Here is a 21,869-nt window from a genome sequence, read left to right as displayed (position 1 = left end):
GACTGAGTAGCTGGGGACAGCAAGTTCACTTCACAAATTACCTCTTTTTATGGAGACAGCATATTGATTAGGGAAGAAACAGGGTGAAATGTTAGTAGGACACTTGAGAAGGGACTGGTTATGGGACACATGGAGACAATGGAGAGGGGAAACGAAAGCTTTTCACAAATATATGTGTGTGTATATATATATATGTATTTATGTGCACAGTAAACAAGGGACTGGGAATTTAGATAGGGGATGACAAGACAAAATCCCTCCTTTTGCATGAAAATGTGACCCATCACATTGGTTGTAATCAGAGCCCAGAAACATTTGCCTGAAATGGAGTTTGACTGGGAATTACAGTACCATTGACAATTTGGCTTCTTATAAACTTTGCCGTGTGTCTATAGTTTGGTGTGAACGAGTCCTGCCCTCCTTGAAAGGGACAGACACCAGTTAAAAGTTTTCTTTACAAAACAAAATGAAACAACTGAAGAAACCCCAACATTTTCTCAGAACACCGCAAAGGATCACTGATTGAAAAAAATGTTTTTCTTCAGGTATATTCAGGCGAAGAAAGCATTCAGCTTCTTTAAACTGTTATATAAAATTGGTACTAGTTTCTTTAAATACTATTATAATTAAAAAAACCAACTGATTCCTCAAATAAAAAAAAAAATCATAATCATAATTAAAAAATATCCCCCCCCATGCTGATCTTCTCTTCAGAATAGGTCAGCATGGGAGTTTTGCACCCTAGACAGTTACAGTATTTCTGGAATAAAAAATTGCAATTACACACAGAAAATACTACAGCATTCACTTAAAAATATCTCATTTTGTTGTTGTTGTTTTTCCCCTCCCAAGTAGAGGGATGGTGGGATTGAAAAGATGCCCTGAAACGGGAATATTCCTTTAAAGGAGCAATACTCTCGAAACGGAAAAAGGTGTTGGATAGACGCAAACCCGTGATTTAACTCGAAACAAGAGATTCCAGCACAGAAACAGAATTCGAGAGATGTGAATGTTCAGACACCGAGCGGGTTATTTGGAAATGTCAAGACAACCACACAACCCTCGGCAGGTGACCATCTAGGCTTTGCCATCCTCGGAGGTGGCAGCATCTCCTTGCGGTGAGAAGGCTAAGCTAAACCACGATGCTCTCGCTACGCTCTTGAATTTCCTCTGGTGGTGTTTCTCGCCATGTACTTACAGTAGAGGGTGACACGAGACAGTTTTTATCAGCAGTTCCCCACATGTACCGAGTTGAAGAATTCTCAGCTAAATCACAACAACAACATCAACAAAAATACAAAGCACCAAATCATCTCGAGACGTGAGTCAGTTTACAGGTTATTACCATTTGAAGAAGTTTGTTGGTTGTTTTGTTGTTGTTTGTTTTTGTTTTTTTTAATCCCGATTTTCGTGTTTTGTTTTCCTTAAAAACAAAACAAAACAAAACAAAAATCAAAACCCAAAAACCCCAAAATGGAACGAAGGATGCTTTACAATCACTTTAAGGCTCGCACTGAATGAGACATGACAGGTCTTACACGAGATTACAAATAATACATGTATGCCTTTCACAGCCTTAAAATGATACAGTAGGTCAAATTATTTTGCCAGTCACTGATCAAGTATTGTGCCTTTAAATTGACTCGCTTTTTGCTACTATGCTGAGTTTTATTATTACTGAAATAGTTATTAGATATGTGTAATTGTACTTTAGCATAATGTTTTTGGTATATAATTTCAATGTTTGCAGATTTCTTATTTTGCAGAAATCAAGGTGGCAGGCCTTATTCTGGGCTCAGGCAGTTGTTGTTTACTCCACTGAAGACAGTGGAGCTTTAGTGTGTGCAATTGTTCGAAACAAGATCAGATACTGTATTACCATATTAATCTGGTGCAAACTGACCATTACGCATGGCCCATTTACACGAGGAAAACGGTTACATGGTGGGATCGCGTTTATAACGTGATTCGGTCAAGGCTCGCAGGCTTGGCCAAATGGTGTTATAAATGCATTGCCAAATTGAGTTACAGACCTGATTTTGTCTTTCAGCTGTTGGAATAATCAAACTCCATTGGGGGTGTCTTGGCTTTTCTTTCTTATCTTTAGACATTTGCTTTGTTTCTGCTAAATCCAATAAGAGCAACAAGATTTTTTCGTACATTTCTCTCTTTTAGTTGTTGTTGTTCATTTTTTTCTTTTCTTTTTTTTTTTAATTTTTATTTTTAATTTTAAGGTTTGTATTTCAGTTGGTTGTTTTTTTCCTGGCATATAATCATCAAAGAGTTTTGCATGAGAAAGGTGACAGTACTTAATGAAACTCAGCACCTAAGGGCATAAGGCAGTTGTAGGTTTGTTTGTTTGTTTTTTTTATTTTTCAATCAGCACCAATCCCATAAATAATGTTCTACACTTGGTGTACGGTATAAAACTGATGTGGAGATGCCTCCTTCTCCACCTGTGAATCCTAGGTGTGGAAGTTGAAATACTGTTTTTTGTGTGTAAAAAACAAAAGAAAAGTTTTTCGTTTTGTTTTTACTTACAAAACATAGAGAATATCTTTTTTTTTTTTTATACATACAGCAACCAGAAAGAAAGCTTATCTGAAGGTTTGTGTTTGTTTCATGATCTGTGTTTACCGTAAACAAAAATAAGGTCCCCTCTTTTACTTTTGCTTTAAGGAGCTTTAAAGTGAAGATTCATATTGTAGCAACTCATATAAGAGAGGTCCATCTCTATACCTAATACCTACAGCTGTGGGGGTGACATATTGGAGGATGTTGATAGTTCTTCTTAACCTCCTGTCTACAAAATGAGCATCCCATGCAGGATATCTTTTTCTTGGGATGTCAATCTTAATGAGAGGCCCCTCAGGGGGATAGGGTCGCCCAGATGGAGTAGATGGTACCATTGCTCTCACCTGGAAAACGGGCAAGCAAGTGTCAGCTGTGAGTTCCTCCTGTTGCTCCGTGACCGCTCTGGTGGGCGTAGCCTGGGCCCCCCGGTACCCAGGGGTTTGGGGTGCCATGGGCTCAACATCGGGGGGCAAAGGAATGCCCCAGAGCAGCTCGGCGCAACAGGAGCTGGCAAAGATCTTAGCTCTTGGCCCCGTGGGATGCAGCACACCATAATATAACAGCATCAAAGCTATCCCAGCAGCAAAGCTAAGAAAGACACAACACAGTGCTGGCACGGCATATGAGTCAGTAGTGTCAGGATCTCTGTAAAAATACCAAAGGAGTGTCAAGGCAGCGTTCTCCGTCAGGACTACCGTGTAATACGCAAACATTCTGTATCGAGTCCGCCCTTCCTTGACATTAAACCAGCAGAAAATGTACACAATCCCTACCACCATGTTGAAGAGGATCTCCTCCCACTTAGACATGCAGAAATCTGTCCCACCATGGATGATCCAGAAAGCCATGGCACACCAATGGACCACTACAAAGATCCCAAAGTAGAGCTGGAAGATGGAAGCAAAGAGAGCAAAAGAAAGAACTCGGGATGAGATGGTGAAGAGGCGCCAGAAGACATGGATGAGGGCCCCTCTGTAGCTCATACTCTTCTTGTCGTCCCTAGAGTCCCGAAGAAGCTTGTGATAGGAGGCTAGCACCCAAGCCAGGGACATCAGGGAGGCCACAGAGGACACACCTGCCGGAAGACACACAGATCCACTGAGTTAGACAGGAGGTTTGGTTGAAAACATCATCTGCTCACTAAATTATTGCATCTGGGGCAGGCTCAGTAGCCCAAAGCTTCAACTCACGTCAGGTGGTCCTTACAGTCTGGAGGAGACAAATACAGAAATATCAGTGTAGGAATTGGAAACGATGCCGTATTCAGGAGCTCTCTGACACAGCACATTAAGCTTATCTTCCTGAGCCGTTGGCTCTGCCACCCCACCCAGCTCTTCTCTTCTTACAGGGAGCAGCCTCTGTCCTCATCCTGATTAGATCCACATTTGAGAATCTGAAAATCCAGGTCCCATCTAAATGCTGCAGGCCAAGTATGAAGGTTACTTTCTGTACGAAGGGGTCTATCTTGGAGTATACCATCACAAGAGCAGGACATCTATATTCTTTGTAACTGCATGGATCTTTTTTATTCTAAAATACTTTCATACAAGCAACATTCACATTGACTTGTACTTGATACTGCCTTAATCAGGAATCCCTGTTTGCATTCGCCTTTGGGAAAAATAGGCAGTTCGTCAGGTTTTTTTCACCCTGTGGTCCCATGCAGATGAATGTATAAATACAGGGAACACCAAGACTTATCAATACTCTCCAAATGGTCCCAAAACAAAGAATCGGATCCCTCCAGCAACTCCCCTGCCCTGTGTCCAGGATGGACTGAAGACCTATATTGGAGGTAGTGATCTGCAGCCTTTTGTCCTGGATGGACCACAGATCCAAGTCACAGTCATGTCTCCAGCCCTGTCTCATTCTGCTCCTGGTGGGACCCCCTGAAGAGACCTTGGATCTGGTCCATCCCTTTGCCTTCTCTGGGACCGCTGAGGGAGCCATCACTAGCACACAGCTCTGCCCAGAGAAGTCGGCCCCTGCGGTACTGCTCCCATCAGCGAGGGCATTGCCTGCGCTGGGGGTCACCCTTGGTTCCCAACTCATCCCCCTGTGCCCTGGCATGGGGTATGCACCCCGTGATATTCCAGAGGTGCCTGATCTTATTCCCCATCCCAACCAACACTTAAACTATTTATTTACTCCAAAGGATAAAATAGCGCCCCATCACACTTCAGGAGCTTTTAAAAATGTAATACCATTGATTATCACAAGGGTAAGTTGAACAACTTATTGAGCAAAGCATCATAACAAAAATTAATTGACAGATTCCTGGGAAATGAAAAGGCCACTGGCATCTTATTCCTTTAGTCCCACTGCTGCTCACTGGACAACCGCTCTGCAGGTGAGGGAACAGATGATGGACTAAGATCCATGTTTGGGAAGCTCAGTAACTTGGTAGCTATAGTTCGACTGGGCCTTGGCCAAAGATTTGTCTGGGAGCATCACCTCTAAAATCTAAAGGAAAAATGCTAATGGTTTCAAGCAAAACAAACCATAACAAACGCCCCTCCATCTCTGATGTGTAACGTACTGGAAGATAGGTTCAGCTCTTCTTTGCTTTTACTATTTTAAGAAAACCCAAGGAGCATCTTGCTGCAGCTGCTCAGGGTTTAAGAGCTAAACTGTCCAAACCCCCTAAATTTCTGCTTCTCACTTTTCCCTCTGCCCACAAGGACCTGGCTCCCATGGGGATGGAAAGAAGATCCACTGGCTCTTCAGACCCACTCTACAGACTTTATCTTCTTCTTTTTGAAAAGCCCACCCCACAGTGCAGCGGGGCTAGATTTCTCCCCTTCCAGCCTAGCTATGTCTGGAAGAGAGGTGATGGAGAAGGCTGCCAGGAAGGATGGCAGACGTCCATCTCTGCCCCTCATTAAAATTCTCCCAGCCTGCACGTCCACCAAAACTAGGCCTTTGCATCAGCTCTCAAGTCTCTCTCTGAATACCTTGCCTTTGAGCTCACATGTGCACTAGTATTTCAGACTGAATTTTAAAAAACAACAACCATAAACCAGTAAGATCAGTGGTCTTATCAAAGAGGGAAACTTTAGGCCACCACTTTTAAGAAAACCACAATTTTCCCCAAGTTCTAAGTCCTCAGCAAGAAACACTTGCATATAGGACTTGGGGACTTTAATGGATGGAAACTTCTGAAAGTGAATAGCCTCAGCCCCAAACAGGTATAGATTAGATTTATTTTTAACCTACCAGATGTGTTACATTCTTGGTAGACATAATTAACAGTTTTGGAAAGCTGAGCAATGCCACACAATTCTTAAGGTAAGTGATGCTATGTGTGTAAGCACTGTTTGTTGCAGTACCTTCTAGCTATTCAGTTTAAAATCCTTCTATGATTAGCAGGAAAAAAAATCGTCATGAATTGTCTTATTTTAGTGCTGTTATACTAGAAACTTGTACAGCATTAGATGTACCTGTATACTGAAACTCGAGCAGCGCCAACCCACAAGAGACAGATGTGTCACACTGGCTTAAAAATGTTTCTGTTGGGTTCATTTATTCTAGAATAGAGAGAGGAATAAAATACACCAGAAACAAAACCCCAGTATACACATAAAGGCTTTTCCCACTGTAATGTTTTCAGTGCAGAAACCTACACTAATCACAGCCTTTGCTGTAAATTGCACAGAGCTGGCTGAGAGTATGTGTGTTGAGTCACTCCCGTTGCACGGTACCATGCCGGCTGATAGTCATCTGAACATCTCCTCGAGTCAACAGAGAGGCAGACACCCCCAGAAAGTGATTCAACCTGTCCTAAGATCCATGTGTGGGACAGGGGGGGGTTGACTCATGCTCCCAAAGTGTCTGACTCCATCCCTTGGAGTGCGGGGACTTGCAAACACCAGCAGTCAGGTGGAATGAGTCCTACCCTTACAAAACAGTCTGTTGCCTCCTCATTTGCACTGAGACCTGGGGAGGGGGGGGAGAAGGGAATGAAGTATCTCTAGACATTTTGACATATCCCTGTCGTTGTTTAAAAATTCACAACTCTGTGGCGAATGCAAATTTTGGCGTCCTAGTGATGGGCAGGATCTGGACCTGGGTGTCAGGGAGGGGTGATCAGTAGGTGGATGTCAACAGGAACCACGGAGCGATATAAAGACTTCTCTGGTACTTCTTGCTGTGTGGCCGCAGAAATTATTCCCTGGCTATTTCATACAGACTTAAATGACAAAGCACGCCTTGGCTTTTGTCATCTTGACCATGAATTTCTCATTCCCATCTTTCCCTGTTACTTCTAGCCTGTGACATCTTCATACAATGTACAATTCTCTCAGACTGTGGGATAAACCGGTCCTTTCTCTTCCACTTCTCCAGGCCTTATTTCTAAGCAAGTATAGAGATCTCTCCAATTATAACTACAACAAAAAGTCCTGGTAAGTTGGATCACATGGGAAGTATTTTTTTATTTTGATTTTGACTTTTGCACATGGTGACTGACGCACCTTCATCTAACATGAGTGGGTTTCAACTCCCTTCCAAGGTTTGTTTATCAAAGGGTTGGGGTTGGTTTAAAACTGAAGTAATTTCAAAAAGCCCACTCCCACTCCTGTCACTCTGTGCTTAGTCTTGGGAGTGGAAAATACCTGCCATGTACTGCCCCATCTGTGTGGGCATTCTCAAGCCAGGACATCGGCTACCATGGGGCTGGATCTGTATCCCACCTGCCCGTAACAAGTCAGACTGGCATAGACTGGGGTTATCGTCAAACTCTCTGCACCAGGCTGTACAGCAGCCCTTGAACTCCTCCTGTCACCTGCTAGGAGTGACTCACAGGCTGTAGTCAGCAGCATTGAGGAGTCAAGCGCATGTGTCTTGAATGACACATCACAAGAATTAGTTCCCCAGATCCCTTTAGTAATGTGCCCTGAAGTCCTTACCGTGAGACATCTCCTAACCCACATTCAGCACGGTGAGGTAGAGCTCTGTAATGTCCCTGTTTGACAGACGAAGCACTAAGATTTGAAGGATTTATCCAAGGTCTCATATAAAATCCATAGTAAAGCAGGGAATAGATCTCCTTCGCATCACAGTGCACCTTGCTAAGGCATTTCAGACAGGATTCAGCTCCTACTTTAGAGACTCGCCTCAGGGTGTCCATGGGTAAGCGGTGTCTCTTATTTTACTCAATGGAGAATTAAGGCTTAGTGCAACCATCACGGATGGGAATCCAGCAACATTTGAGAAGCTCTAGGATATTCTAGACCTCCATGTGGAGCTGGCAGGTGTGACAAACTTGCATACAGAAGACAGGAACGTTTTTAAGCTGGGAGCTGGAGTGAGGTAGGGTATTCAGGACATCTCAAAAGACACTAGGCAAAAGTCAAACAAATTGTTTCCTTAGTCATTATGGCCAGTGGAGCCAGAGCTGTACGAAGGTCATTGTTTAGTCCCTGTGGCTGTATTGCCTCTATCTCCACTGAACACAAGGGGACCTTGGATATCCCCATCATGTGGGGACACCTCCATCAGAGACACCTTTGTTTAGGTGTCTGAACCTGGGGCTGAACTCACCCATCACCTTCAGCTGCCTTGATGATGACTTCTTGCCTTAGTAATTCTGCCTTTCTCAGGGGGAGCTAATGAACAGTCCTCAGTGGTAACGGAGACTAAGCAACAGTAAATAGTGAAGAGAAAGGAGAAAGCAGTGGGAAATAAGGCAGCTATATAAAAGGCTAAACTTTCTGAGAAGAGCGTCGGACAGAGGAATAGAGTCTCTGAGAAGGGGAAACGAGCCATTTGCTTGGGATCATGAAAACCTGAGTGGACTAGAGTATAATGCAGGTTGCGATCTGATACCAGAGGAGAGGAGCATGAACCACTCTGAGTTCAAGGGAAGCTCCTGGAGCCTTGCTGAAGCTCGCAGGGGCAGGCTGAATTTCAGCCTCTTTCAGTTTCATCCTCTAGTTCCCACTGATGACCCGGAAAAAGGAAAGGCCATCTCAGAAATGTAATAAGTGTCTTTGAAAAATCCACATCCACAAGAGAGACTCAAAACAATAATTCCTCTTAAATTGCCATTGCTGTTTTTAAAGCCCGTATATGTGCAGGAATAAAAACAGCGCATGGAAAGCCATCCCAGTCTATCTGGCCTATTCATGCTATGCAATCACACATGGGTTTACAACTAGTCTAATAAAAGCTGTAGACAAATCACACACAAAAATGAATATTTAAAATGAACAATATATCCATTTTTCCCTTAGTCACAGTGTTGTTCAGCTGAGGAGAGAGATTTTTCACTAGGGATATGTACAGTTTTCATCACGAATCCAGCTGCAGGTTATTGGCTGTAAGCAATTTGAATGCACTTACTGTAGCATATTACCTAAATATTTACTGTGGTGCCTGTTCCTTTAAAGCTGAAAATGATGCCTAAATGGTGCTCTATTTCTTTTTTGACATTAATTCTCCTGAAGACTCTACTAAAACAAAATGGGAAGATACCAACATTTCTCCTGGGTGAGCTGGACAGCAAATATGCGGTGCGACATGAAACCTTCCGTCAACCCCTGTGCGAAGGCACCACTTGCTTAATGCCAAGTGCCATGTCCCAGTTCCTCCCCATCACTTGCTGGCTGCTCAGGCTTCTGTGCTGTGAACCCTGTTATCAAGTTTTCCCCTTTGGGTGGCACGTTCCTCCCTGAAGCTCAGTATGAATCGAGGAACAGGTTTTCATTTTGATGCACACAGACCGAAAATGCATTTGTATACAAAAAAGATCGAGACAGATTCTGTTTTGTAACAACGTTGCCTGAAAGTTGCTCCCCTCTACTTTTTAACCTGTTTTTATTTATTTGCACCAGAGTAAAAGGGCTCAGAATCAGACCCCAGGTCTGAGTTTCATTTGTTCCTGCCAGACTTTGATGCTTGGTTTTTCTTTTTTCTTTCCTGTCACAGGAAGGAGTGACTTTTTTCTTCTTTCCTTAATTTTCCCTCTTTATTTTTCACTTTGAACATGGAAAAATATGGATCATTAGCAGTATATAAACAATAAAGGGCTGCATAGACCATTTTGCCATTCATTTTCCTCATAGGATTTCAGGACACTTCCTTAACCAGTTTCTCCAGCATGCCACCAGTCTATTATGGCAGTTGAGCACTATTCCACCTCTGGTGAACATCACTCATAAGTCTGACCCAGGAATGGCCTCCTGACATCTATGTGACACCTCTGTACTCTACTCAGAGCTGGAGTGACCAGGGATGAAAAACCAGAGCCTGACACTGGGAAGAGATGTTATGCTGGTGTCCTGTCCTTCGCTCTTTCCTCATGAAAAATATTTTGGTTTCGTTGGGCAAGGGGTGAGTTTCAAATCCTCAGCATCTGCTGCCTTGCTAGGGAGCTCTTCTGAGACCTTCCTCCAAGGAGCCATGCACAGCCCTGTTCTCCCCAGGACCTGACTCCCACAGGACACAGCCTCACCAGTCCGTAAGAAATAGAAAACTGCTGGTGACTGTTTGGGAGAGGCAGGAAGCAAAAGTAAGTAACTCAATTGAGGGACCAATCTCCAAGTGGATCTGGACAACAAGAAGAGGGTCTTCTACCACCAAATCCAACTGGCATTTCCTGACATGAGGCTTGCTTTAAGTTTCTATACACGACCTTCCACGTCCAAGCTAGCACAAGGAAGGCTCTTCCACATTAGACCAGAGGAACATCCACATTCCCAAACCAAAATAAAATTGTTCCAAAATAAAATTGTGAGATTGCAAAAGTCCATAGCAAGGCAACTTCAGAACAGCTTGCTCATATGGAGAGTTGCCCTCTCACCCCTTATCAGTTAAAGGCTGGCTCATGTCCTGAAATGTGAATGCTTCCCAAAACCTTTTCTTTCTGCTCAATTAAGATGTCCTCACTGACCCCAGAAACACCGTCTCTTTTTAGTTCCCCTCCAGCCTTCGCCTCAGCACTGCCTTGAGGAACTCAGGTCCACAGGTTCACTACAGATTGTGTTTCAAAAGGACTTGCTTGTCTCCCCTTTCATCCTGCTGCCTTTCAGTTCTCCCGAATGCCCCTTCTTCTCTACTGCTAGAAGAGGTGACCTGCCACATTTGTCTGATCTGTCCTCTCATTATCTCGGCTGCTTCTGTCATGTCTCCTCCTATTCATCTCTTCTGTGAACTCAGGAGCTGCCAAACTGGCTCAGGCCCTGGGGCCATCCAGTCTTGTATCTTCTCCTGGTTGCAAGCCAGCGACTGATCCTTCCGTGGGAGGCACAAGCACCCTAGGCCAAGCAGAAATGCCCTCTGTTTTGGATTGTCCTTGAATACCCTCAGCAAAGTGTCAGATCTCCTGTTGAAAATGTTGGCTATCATCCACCACATAAGGACTGGCAAAGCTTCCTCCCCCAGTCCCCGTTTTAAAATGCTCTTAATGAAGATCTTCCTTGCATTATGTGCCTCAGTGTTTATCCCACCCAAGGAGAGCTGTCTGAGACACGGGATGAGTTGCCCACTGGAAGTGCCTCTCTGTCTCTCCGTTGACTCTACCTGGATTGTGGATGATCAAACTGAAATGACCTAACAAGAATTGGGTAAGATTAAAAGTACCCTAGGTAGCAGTGGTTTGGCATCCACCAAATCCCCACAAGAGCTCAGAGGAGAGCCCTGAGTTCCAGCAAGGTGAGGAGAGCAGAAAGGAGGGTTGGGGAAACCAGTTCCTCGCTCCAAGATGAGCAGAATAGCTAGCATCAGCTTCTGCAGAGCAGAAGTTGACAGACCGAACACAATGTGGGCAAATTCAAGTGACGCAACACAATGATTTTATACCACTGAAGGCCAAACAGGCAAAACAACCCCCCAGCACCCCCCTGATGAGAGAAGGGTGCCATGATCAGTCAGAGGACATATTCAAGTTGCATTTCCCTGAACAGCCAGACAGACTTATCACTATCTTCAAGAGTGGTAGCAGAAAGACAATATCCCCCTACTACCTAAATGAGAAGGAAGCTGATCTCAACAGGCATGGATGTGTAGAGTCCTCATAGGCATGTAAGTCCACTATTTGCTTTCCATAATAGCCTTGCCCCTTTCCTAGGATGCTGACCATAGGTATCTCAGTTTTTATGTACCTGTGTAGGCAAAAAACCTGCTGACATCCACTCCACAGCTGAAACATTTCTGGCAGCACTTAGCTGAAGCTGAAATCTCAGCCCTTACATATGCACAGATCTTCAAACAAGCCTCTCCTCACCTAGCTAACCGGGATGTTTGATCTTGTATAATGGCTCGCCACCAGATAATGGCTCATAAAAAAACAGCCATTTTTTTGGAGAGAAGGGGAGAAGGGCACATGGGAACCCAGTCCTTGAGAGAACCTGGGTCACTGTGGTGACATATAAACTAGCAAACAAGAAACAGAGCCAGGGCTATCTGTTGACCTTCAGCCCAGCTGTCAGAGTCTGCCATGTCCATACTATTAAGCTCTCTCAGACTCCAAAACAGAATATTTATATCCTATCTGCCTTTTGGGAATTGTCCCTGCCCTAGGTGAACTCATTTTCCCATGCCTGGGGAAGCTTTGGGAAAGGGCTAGCTGGCCAAAACTGTACCAGGGACCACGTTAGCAGAATCACTTGAGTGCCAGTACTTGGGCTCCAGCACTGTCTGCATTAAAGGTATAGACGTAATTTGTGCACAGTCCTCTGCCTGTCACAAACACGGTCATACAATCCTCTTCATCACTTTAAAAATAATGTGGAAGACCTGTGGTTCAACTCCTGGAGATGGAGCCTCTCATAATACCAGATTTTCCAGGCTGGGCTTTTTGGCAAAGTAAATTAGCCCAGGTGGCTGCTGTGTCCAGACAGCTCTGGGGAGCCCAGACATGGCAGCTAGAGCTTAGGTAAGGTGTAATACAGACATGTAGACAGCTTAATGCCAGCAAAATGTTATTTTGGCAGTATACTTTAATCCTTCTAGGAATCTGGTCTCAGCTATGCTCTCAAAGCTATGTCTGAGGAAAGCCAGCATGACTCTACTGCTATAGCTAGACGGGCAAAGCCTGCCTTATGGAGAAAAGCCCTCTTCTGAAGGTCCCTCCAGCCTCCAGAGACTCTGATTGGAGTCTAATGGAGTAAAAGGAAATTAACTTCAAAATCACACTTTACAAGGGGAGCAATGCATGGCAGGCTTCTAACACCACTCAGGAATCTGGGGTGAGTTTGGTGAATAGTTCCAGTCCTAAAGAAGCTGGAGACAATTCAGGGAGTAGAGGAGAAGGGGGACACACAACAAAGACTAATCTTTCCTTTGTAGTCCCTTTTGATGTGACATTATAATGACATTATTTATGACATATAGCTATTTACTTTGAAATTACTCTTCCATTTTTAAACTTCCCCTAAACGTTAAGAAAATATACAGAAAATACTTCACTGTCCCCTCTGACCAAAGCAAACAGTTCCACTTCAGTGGACGCTCTTTTGAGGGTGTTAAGACAGAACAGTTCTTTCCTTTGTGATTTTTGGCCAGTAAACCAGAAATGTCATTAATCTTACTGATGGTGGTTTTTGATGTTGGTGTGGGGCTACATTCGATGGTGTTTCCAACTAGGATAGCTGCTGTTATCACTTAAATTGGGATTCATGTAGCCTGGTAACCCACACCCCCCGCAGTGAGGACTCAGGCTACCATACACAAGTGCCAATATCTCTCCAGGATCTTCCCACCATGCCCCCATGCATCCCTCCCCAGTGCATCCTCCAAAGGGCATGCTGAATCTCATGTGGGCAGGGCTGCATTGGAGTTCATAGAGACGCTCAGCACCCACAACTATGTGCATCTGTCTTCTAATGCCACACATACAGGAACGAGAGACGGTCTGGTCTGAGCCTGGTCTAAATTTACCCAGGTACCAATCACCTGGGCCAGTTCTGCAGTGGAAATGTGCTGGGAGAGCAGCAGCCAGGCACAGTTTAGGTTGTTTGGAAATAGAGCATGAGAACTCTTCTATGTGTCTATTTTTGTCTGTATGAATTGCCACTCTCTTCAGAGAGAGATACCCTCTGCACAGTCACCACTGTAATTATAAAGACTTTAGTTAAATTCCTGTTAATCTGAATGCCTCTAACCACTGTCTCAGAATCACACTGGAAAAGAACACCACCCAAATCCCCCAAAGTGAACAGTCACAGACAAGAGGACTTGAAGCTCCTTGAGACACCCCAAAGGATTTAATTTTAAACGCTCTGTCAGGATGTCCTGACAAGACCTCTAGCAAGGACAGGATTTAAATCTATGCATGCAGAGCAAAATCTCTCTTTGTAAGCAATAACACAGGGCAGTAGAGTCTATCACAGAAACCTGGTTCAATCTGAAAGGAACACGGCCAGCAAAGAAGTGTACAAGTCATCTCTATGGACTTCCATTGCTTTTTCTTGGTGTACTTTTGGGTTTCTCTTGGCTCACTTGCTTCTGACCTCAGTTCAGAAATCCGAGTAGCCTGAGCAGAGCCTTGGTATCTACATGGCCATTAGTGTGTCACAGAGGCATCCTAATTTTACCAGGCACCTGAGATGGAAGAAAAGTCAACCTAAGCTGCCTTTGTGGGCAGCTAAGCACTACCATCGGCATGGAGCTAGCACGGGTGTCTAGAGCCTAAAGACACCCAGGTATGACTGCTGCTCTTGTAGCCTCTTGGTTAGATGTGCAGTGTTGTGTGGTCATTGATTGCTGAGATCTGTTTTTTTTCCCTCTGCTATTTAAAATAGTCTTTCCCAGAGCAACAGGAGAAAAAAAGATCAAACATATGATTACTTTAACTGGGAAAAATAACATGGCAAAATCCAAGAGGAGTTACTCTTGGAGGAAAAATATTGCACACTCAACAGCTGGTTCTTTGTGAAGGACACTTTAGACACAAATTTTAGCGGCCAATTCTTTGCTCAGATTCTTGAGTATATTGAATCTCTTCACAGACTCCAGCAGAGTTGCTCCCAGTTTACACTCTGCAAAGATCAGAACAAGCCTCCTATATTGAGATTTTTCAGACTTAGTGATATTTGCACTCTACCACTAGGAACCTTTAGAAGAGAAACACATCATATGATACTGCTAGAATGCACTGAAATGGGAAAAAAACCCTTTACTAAGGAAAACAATGCATGGATTGACTTAAAATAAAATCTTCCCCCATCCCCTTTTATGTTCTGAGTAGGGGTAGTCGGCATGAAACAACACAACTCTTATCACAAACACATACAATATACTTGAATTTTAACACCGTACATTTGATATTTGTTACAGCATCTTTATCCTGGCATTCTTTTTTAATTCAGATGAGAACTGCAGCCATTGAGAAGAAATTAAATCTGCCTAGCACAAGTTGAACGGATGTTGTAATCTTGCAGGTGGGGCAAAAAAACTCTGAAAAACAGGGGAGCGCATCAGCACTGGCAAGGAAAGCCCTAGGAGTTCTGCTGTCCACTTCTGAAAGCATCCATGAGAATCTCCTTTCCCTAGCACTGGTCTGGGGCAGCTTTTGAACCTGGGACCCTGTGCCTAAAGATCAGTCACTGAGCAAAGCCGAATTCTGTTGACTGCTACATCCATGTCATTATGCAGTCTCAGCCCCCAAATGAGGGTGGCCCAATCCAGACTGCTTGTTGGGAATCGTCCTTGGCCTGTGCTGACACCTGAGGCAAGCCTGGGAACGGTTTGGGTTGGTGCTAGCTGCCGTGGGCTAAAAACGTGCCAAGGACTGTGCTGATAATTGAACCACGTGGATGACCGAGATCTGGTGGCTGTGCTCGTGTTCTGATGTGTTTCAGTTTATTAGCATAGATGAAACCCAACAGACTCGTCACCAGATTGAGGAAGCAACATCTTCTGCCAGGGCTTAGTGAAGGAACTTCCTGCTATAAATACAGCTCCCACGGCCAGTTCCTTGGAGACAAGACAACATCAAGGCAATGTTTCAAACAGTCTGTGACAGTACTAAACCTGGATCCTGCAAACCACCTCTGATTAATCGTTTGGCCTGGACACAGAAAGTTTGCAGGCCATTAGAGAAATAACTTCATCCCAATTCTGGAAATGCTTTCGACCTGATGGGGAAGAGGAAGGAAACCCAACTTGGTTCACACTCACTGGCCAAAGTAAGAGGTCTTCATTCAGTGTGTTTAGAGGAGACGTGTCAGCAGTGCACGCTTGGCTAACCTTATGGTTTGTAAATCTTTGTTACTGTGTAGGGGGTCATTGATGGAATTGTCTCGGCATAATTGCAGGTGAGGGGACTGGTCTCCTGAAAAGAAGGAGCATCTCAACGCTTCTGGAGAGCGCACAGGGCTGGCATCATTAGAGTGAGTCTGGCAGAGCATTTCTGTGAGGGGGAGTGACAAAGTGACAAAAAAGGATGTGGTGCAGCTGGTGCTGTCTCGCAGTGGGGTAGCTGAAGGCACCAGGGACACTGATTTCCAAGGATAACAGCAGGAACCTCTTTCTTCCTCTGCTTCCCAGGCTTTGTATGCTCTGCAAAGGTCTAAGTGATGTGTGGCAGGCCAGAACTCAATGACACGCCAGCATCCACCGGTTAAGTCATGCTCAGGTTGGCTTGTCTCTCCTGGGTCTTTTTGCCTTCTCAGAAGTTCATTTGTGTACACGATGGAGTTGAGACTGCCTCTTCAACAGGTTAATGAACATCACCTTCCCCACGGACAGGCTGAGATCAAACCATGCATCCGTTCCCCTACTGCAAACATCTGTTTGCACCTTAGGGTATTTCAGATATGGGCTCCTGCGACAGGGAAACGGCCATGCCTGGTCTTGGGTGCCCCACGGGTGAGTGTCCATGCGAAGACGTGAACGCAACTGAGGGCACTGAGAGCATGAGGTTGGTCAAATGCCACTTAGGACAAAAGTCATTTCAGGAGATTTCCACTGACTCAGTAAATCTGCTGCACTCCCAGACTCAGGACTGTCACCTTGAGCTAATCATATAAAACAACTGATAGTTTCTGAAACAAGAATGTTCTTTCCTTCAATACTCAGCAATTTTGAGCCAGTTGCATCAACCTGAATTGCTCCATCTACATCAGGGATAGAAACACAGAGACATCCCTGCCCAGCACCTGCCCGGCATCTTCCCCAGTTATTTTTGCACATCTCAGTGGCTATGTTCTCTCTGTTTATCCAGAGTTAGCATACTCTCCTGGATGCCTGACGTGAACCCCAGAGGTGCACACTAGAGCAACCTGAAGATGGAAAGAGTTGAATTTCCATGCATTTTACTAGCCAATTGCACAGCAGTGTGCAGCCACCTTTTCCTATGCTTTAATCATGAATCTGCCACGGGAGGTATGTCTCCAGGAAAGTCTGCAGCATGAAATTACCTGAAAAAGCCTTAATTTCCTGCCTGGAATCTGTTTGGCATGAACTTGCCCCCCAGGAGCCTGCAGCGTAGAGATCCTCCCCAAGACCTTAGGCTAATCGAACCTCTTTCTCCGTGCCTCAGTTTCCCAGCTTGCCTGCAGCTCCTAGGAACAGCCTGGGCTAATGCCTGTGTAGTGCTCTGATGATGTAACCCCCTTCCAATGATTACCACAGTCTTACAAAGCCTAAAATTGGCAGCACTGGCTACCTGCCAATGCTGTCCCGTGAATGGTGACTCATCTTTATTGGCTGTGGCATGTCATATGCGTGATGGCGGCACGTGGTACGGAACAGAAGGGTTTTTATCAGCACTCCAAAATAACAGAGCGAGAGCTATGGCAAGGTGGTGGACGGACAAGCTGCAGGTGGGGATGGGCTAAGGGGTGACGTCTCTCTTTGGGCTTGCTCCAAAGCCCATTGGAAAAAAAATTAAAAAAGCTGTCACTGGCTTCAAAGGCTCCTGGACCCAGTCCTTCCCCGCCGCGCCGGGACAATACGGCCGATGATAGGGCAAGCTTTCCCCATGCTGCTCGATGCCAGCGTGCCTCAGGCTTGGCCTGCTCTCAGCATGCCAGAGCAAGACGTCCTCAGTGCCCACTGCCAACTGTGGAGATGGCTTTTTGATGCTGCTGGGAATTGGCCCGGGACCAGCGACTCATTTCAAGCAGGGCACCAAATTGCTATCTGTCATCCGGCTTTGGTGAGAAGGAGGGGAAGGCAGGAACAGAGCCATATGCCCCAGTCTGGCAAAGCACTTGAGTCATATGAGTGGCCTCCCAGGCGAGCTGCTTATGTGTTTGGAGCTCTCTGGGCATTTTGTGAGGTGCCTCCTCGGTCTGCTGATGAACACTTAAAGGGAAACTGTGGCTGAATCAGGACAAACTTTCAATGCAGATTATCCCGGTTCCTCCCTGCCGAGCCCCTTCAGCAAACACACAACTGGTGGGGTCCCTTACCCACATGGCAGTGAGCAACTGCTTTTCTGCTCGTGCCTCTTCTGTCACAAGGAACCAGGTCTGGGTGATGGATGTCTCCCATTTCTTTTACTCCCCAAGGAATGGCATGAGAGAGAGGAAGAAAGAATATGCCTTCAGCCCCATGGGTAAAGTTTCAGCATCTTTTTTCCTTATGATCTGCCTCACAGCCCAAGCCAAAGCCCAGGGTGTGACTCTGGTAGACTTTACCCTCACCCCATCTCCTGTTACTGAGAACTCTACGAGGCAAAGCTTTTTTAGGCATACATTGCAGTTATCTTGCTGGATCTTAGGAAAAACACACCGGTCAGAAAAGGGAAGAGGATTTCTGCTTCTGGAGGAAAAGGACTTTGCTTGGGCCTGGATCAATGTCTTACCCATCCCAAATGGAGTCTGTAGATGATGTTGGTCTTTTTTGTACTGAGCCCTGTGGAGTCTGATGCCTGTGTAGAAAGGGTGAACCACGGTTTATTGATGATGGGTAACTCTGGTTACAGGACTCGGTGCAAATGGGCGCAATTTTGTGTAGTGAGGTCACAGAGATTTGAATTTGGGGGTTTGGATTCATGTTTGAGCACTGTTGGAATGCAGATATTTAGTTGCATCCAAACTGAAAGACACCTGTGGAAAACCAGCAGCAACACCCCACAGCAAGCACTTTCTCCCACCCATGCTTTTCCGTCCAGCATGGCATCTCCCACCCATAGTCTTCTGTGGCTGCACCTCTACTAAGAATCAAGTATTTGCAGGGATTGTTCTCCAGCTCGGTGGCCAGTAGGCACACTCTAGCCCCATCCATATCCCATCTCCTGCCATCCAAAGGTGGCCACGTCCAACTGCCTGCTGGGAATGGTCCCTGCTCTGTGTTTACCCCCCAGCAGTCTTTGGGGATTTTTTGGCACAGAGTTAGATGGTTCAAGCCAAAACCATGTCAGGCCCATGCTAACAGGGCAACGGTGGTGGGGATGGATGTCCCTTGCTGGTGCCATTTCTGCTGGGCTCTCCGATGGATGTACCTGCTTGGCCCAAACCATCATGAAGGATCTTGCACTAACTTCTAGTGCTCCTTCAAGGTTAGCAGTGCTACCTGTAGGATGAACTTCCAAATCTAATGAGCCTCTTCTCCACTTTCAGCAGAGACATGGGAATTTTAGTCTTCCCATTTACATTCAGGCCAGTGTTGATCACATTTGAAAATCACACCCTTGGGCAACTAAAGGCTGAAGGCTCCCTTTTGGACTTGGTTGCCCCAGCTAAGAAGGGGGCCTGAGTGGTCAGGGGACTGAGTAAGAAGTGATCCATTCACGTGTTGTCCTTTAGATATGGCCTTGGTTTTAGATCTCAAACCACTCCTCAACAAGTCATGGTGCCTTGAGATATTTCCTATCCTATGAATCTATCTAACAGGACATTTCAGACAGTATGTAGTTCACAGCATACCCATTATTCACAGCATGTCATTGGTTAACTACCGGCCTGTCATTGGGAGAAAATTAACTGAGGCATTTATCTCCACATTAGACTTAACTCATTATTGCCCACACAGGAATCCTCTCACCCATGTACAGGAGTGTTTAACTTGAGGCTGGCTCATCCCAAACCTGCTCAGCTCAGTGGGGGATGCCTTCTCTGGGTGATGAGGACAACAGTTAACCCATCCCTGCTGCTTGTCCTTCAATACACTGCAAAGACCAGTTAAGTCTTCTAAACTAAGTGACAGGGAAAAGCATCTTAGTGTGTCCCTGCAAAAAAGGACAAGCCCTGATCATACATGGCCCCCAGACATGGTACAGAAAGAGTGAGGACACGATAAAAGATAGGACTTTGCTTTGGGAGGAACAAGAAGATTTGCAAGCTCCATCACGATAACTCTGCAGCCAACACACATCTGTAGCTGAGATGCCTAAAATCCCTTTTAGTGCCTAACTTGTATCACTCTGCTTAAAAGAGCAACCCCCCAGAAAAACAGAAGCTAATGTTGCTTTTTCTTAAATATACAAGCAGCTTCAGACTACTTATTGCAGGCTGCAGAGAGTGCAGACACCTCGCACAATCCCAGAGATTTCAACAGGACTTTGCAAAATGAAGGCTTACGCTGCAAATCTCTTTCAGACCAACAGCAGGGTTATAGAGGAGATGGGCATAGCATCGGCAGATAGACAGTCCTTTTTTGCGGGGGCAACCCTGCGCTGAAAACTGCAGCCTCATGCAGGCAAATTCCCAGCAAAAGCTTTGCGTAAAGAACTCGTGACATGAGTGGAAGGACGTTAGATGTTCTGCTAAATCTCATTAAGTCTTAAAGTAGCCACATGAAAAAAATTTAGTAAAAGGAAACCTTTTTAAGAGGAGATTTATGCTGAAAAACTGGAATCCCTCTCACCTCAAAAACTGCCTAGAAGTTAGATTTAACCTTTAAGCTGGTTATATGTGCTCCTTTCCATTCAGTGCAGAGGAACAGGCACCTCTGCAGGGTGAAGTAGGTTAAGGATGGTTTATACCGCAAGAAGTGAGGTGGATTGTCTGCTAGGAGTGATTATGAAATGAAGATCTGGGTTGCTGGGCTTTTTTTGTTGTCATTAACATTATGTTTCCCCCTGCAAATACGCCATGCTATTTAAATCAGGGGAGTCCTCTGGCCAGTGCTGTTCTGTAATCTGAGAGAGATGGCCACCCTTTCGTACCACCCTCTCCTATATTTCATGGACAGTTACAGTGAGCAAGGGACAGGGCTGCATCTTCTGCAGAGTCCCACCACCTCCTTTTGCCTAACCCTAAGGGTAGGTCTAAATACATCACCTAGGTTCTGTCTAGCTGCCCTGGAGAAAGGTGCTGCTGGAGGGCAAGCATCTCATCTCACCTCCTTCAGCTGCTTTGGACACGGGCAGATCCCTGTTTTGGAGGCATCCTTCCTCCCTCACCTTCCGTTGACTCTCTTTTGGACCCACACAGCTGTGGTTGTAGCAGATGAATCACTCACAAAGGACCTGCATACCCACACCAGCTCCTTCCAGATGCAGATTCAGGAGCTGATGTCGACCCATTTGTCCCAGCAGCCACAGCACAAAGTACTCCAGCTCAGGCTCTCAGCGTGCACCTTCCAGGTCAGATCTGCTCACCTGATGGAGTACACTGAGTTCTTACCTCTTTTCTCTCTGTGCTATTTTCTGCTCTTCCCGAGTCATCGGGTGACGGCAGCTAAGCTGGGATCTGGTCTGCCTTGTGCTAGGGATATGATGAAGGAACGAATCCTGACCTTCACGAAATCCCAGGGGTGTTGTCCCAGGCTTTACTGAGGCTAGGACTTGACCTCAAATTCCAGCTCCAGCACTGCTGCTGGTGGTGTCAGACCATGCAGGAGATGCTGACTCTTGGGTGAGCAGGGGCCCATTAGTGAAACTGGTCTGTTCTTTCAGCACTGAAGGACCAATAAACACAGGTTCCACCCAACCCTTTCAGACAGGTACCTGTCAGGGTAAAATGGTATTTGCAAGGCATGGTGAGGCTTTTCTTTCTTCCACCCACCCAATAGATATGGAAACCAGGAAATTAAGCCTTAGCCTGATTGCATCCCCTTCCACTAGTCCTTGCAGTGCTCCCCTACTCACTGCAACCACAACGAGCAAGAACAACCCTTTCTGTCACCATGTTCCTAAACATCTCTGGAGGAGATGCTTAGGGTTTGAGTAAAGACCTCCAGCGTATTCACTCTTCTTACCTCAACAGCTACCTTAACATGGGAACTAGGAGAAAAAAGCAAAACTTCCCGATAGCCATTCCAGTAACTCCCTTTCTAAAGCTCCTTAAATAGGAGATGGAGACATTAGCTGACCCATTTGGAGAAGACTGGAGCCTGGCTTGGCTTCCTGCACTGGGCTTGGCATTGCAGTCTTAAGAGCAGGGAGGACTGGGGCTTGGAGGGGG

At 45.4% G+C, this 21,869-nt stretch overlaps 1 protein-coding gene across 1 annotated transcript in view; it reads right to left on the bottom strand.

Annotated features, from left to right (window-relative positions):
• Window positions 1-2,379: 2,379 nt before the first annotated feature.
• Window positions 2,380-21,869, bottom strand: part of XKR6 (XK, Kell blood group complex subunit-related family, member 6) — a 182,992-nt gene continuing 163,502 nt past the window's right edge. Inside the window, exon 4 of the mRNA XM_010583203.1 lies at window positions 2,380-3,649. Coding sequence (XP_010581505.1) covers window positions 2,685-3,649 — 965 coding nt within the window. The 3' untranslated portion in view covers window positions 2,380-2,684. The remainder of the gene's footprint in view (window positions 3,650-21,869) is intronic.

This window comes from Haliaeetus leucocephalus, unplaced genomic scaffold (genome assembly GCF_000737465.1).
Source record: "Haliaeetus leucocephalus isolate CR32 unplaced genomic scaffold, Haliaeetus_leucocephalus-4.0 Scaffold871, whole genome shotgun sequence".
In the NCBI taxonomy this organism is placed as follows: Eukaryota; Metazoa; Chordata; class Aves; order Accipitriformes; family Accipitridae; genus Haliaeetus; species Haliaeetus leucocephalus.
Note: the sequence above shows the minus strand (reverse complement) of the source record. Positions and strands in the feature narration are given on the sequence as shown.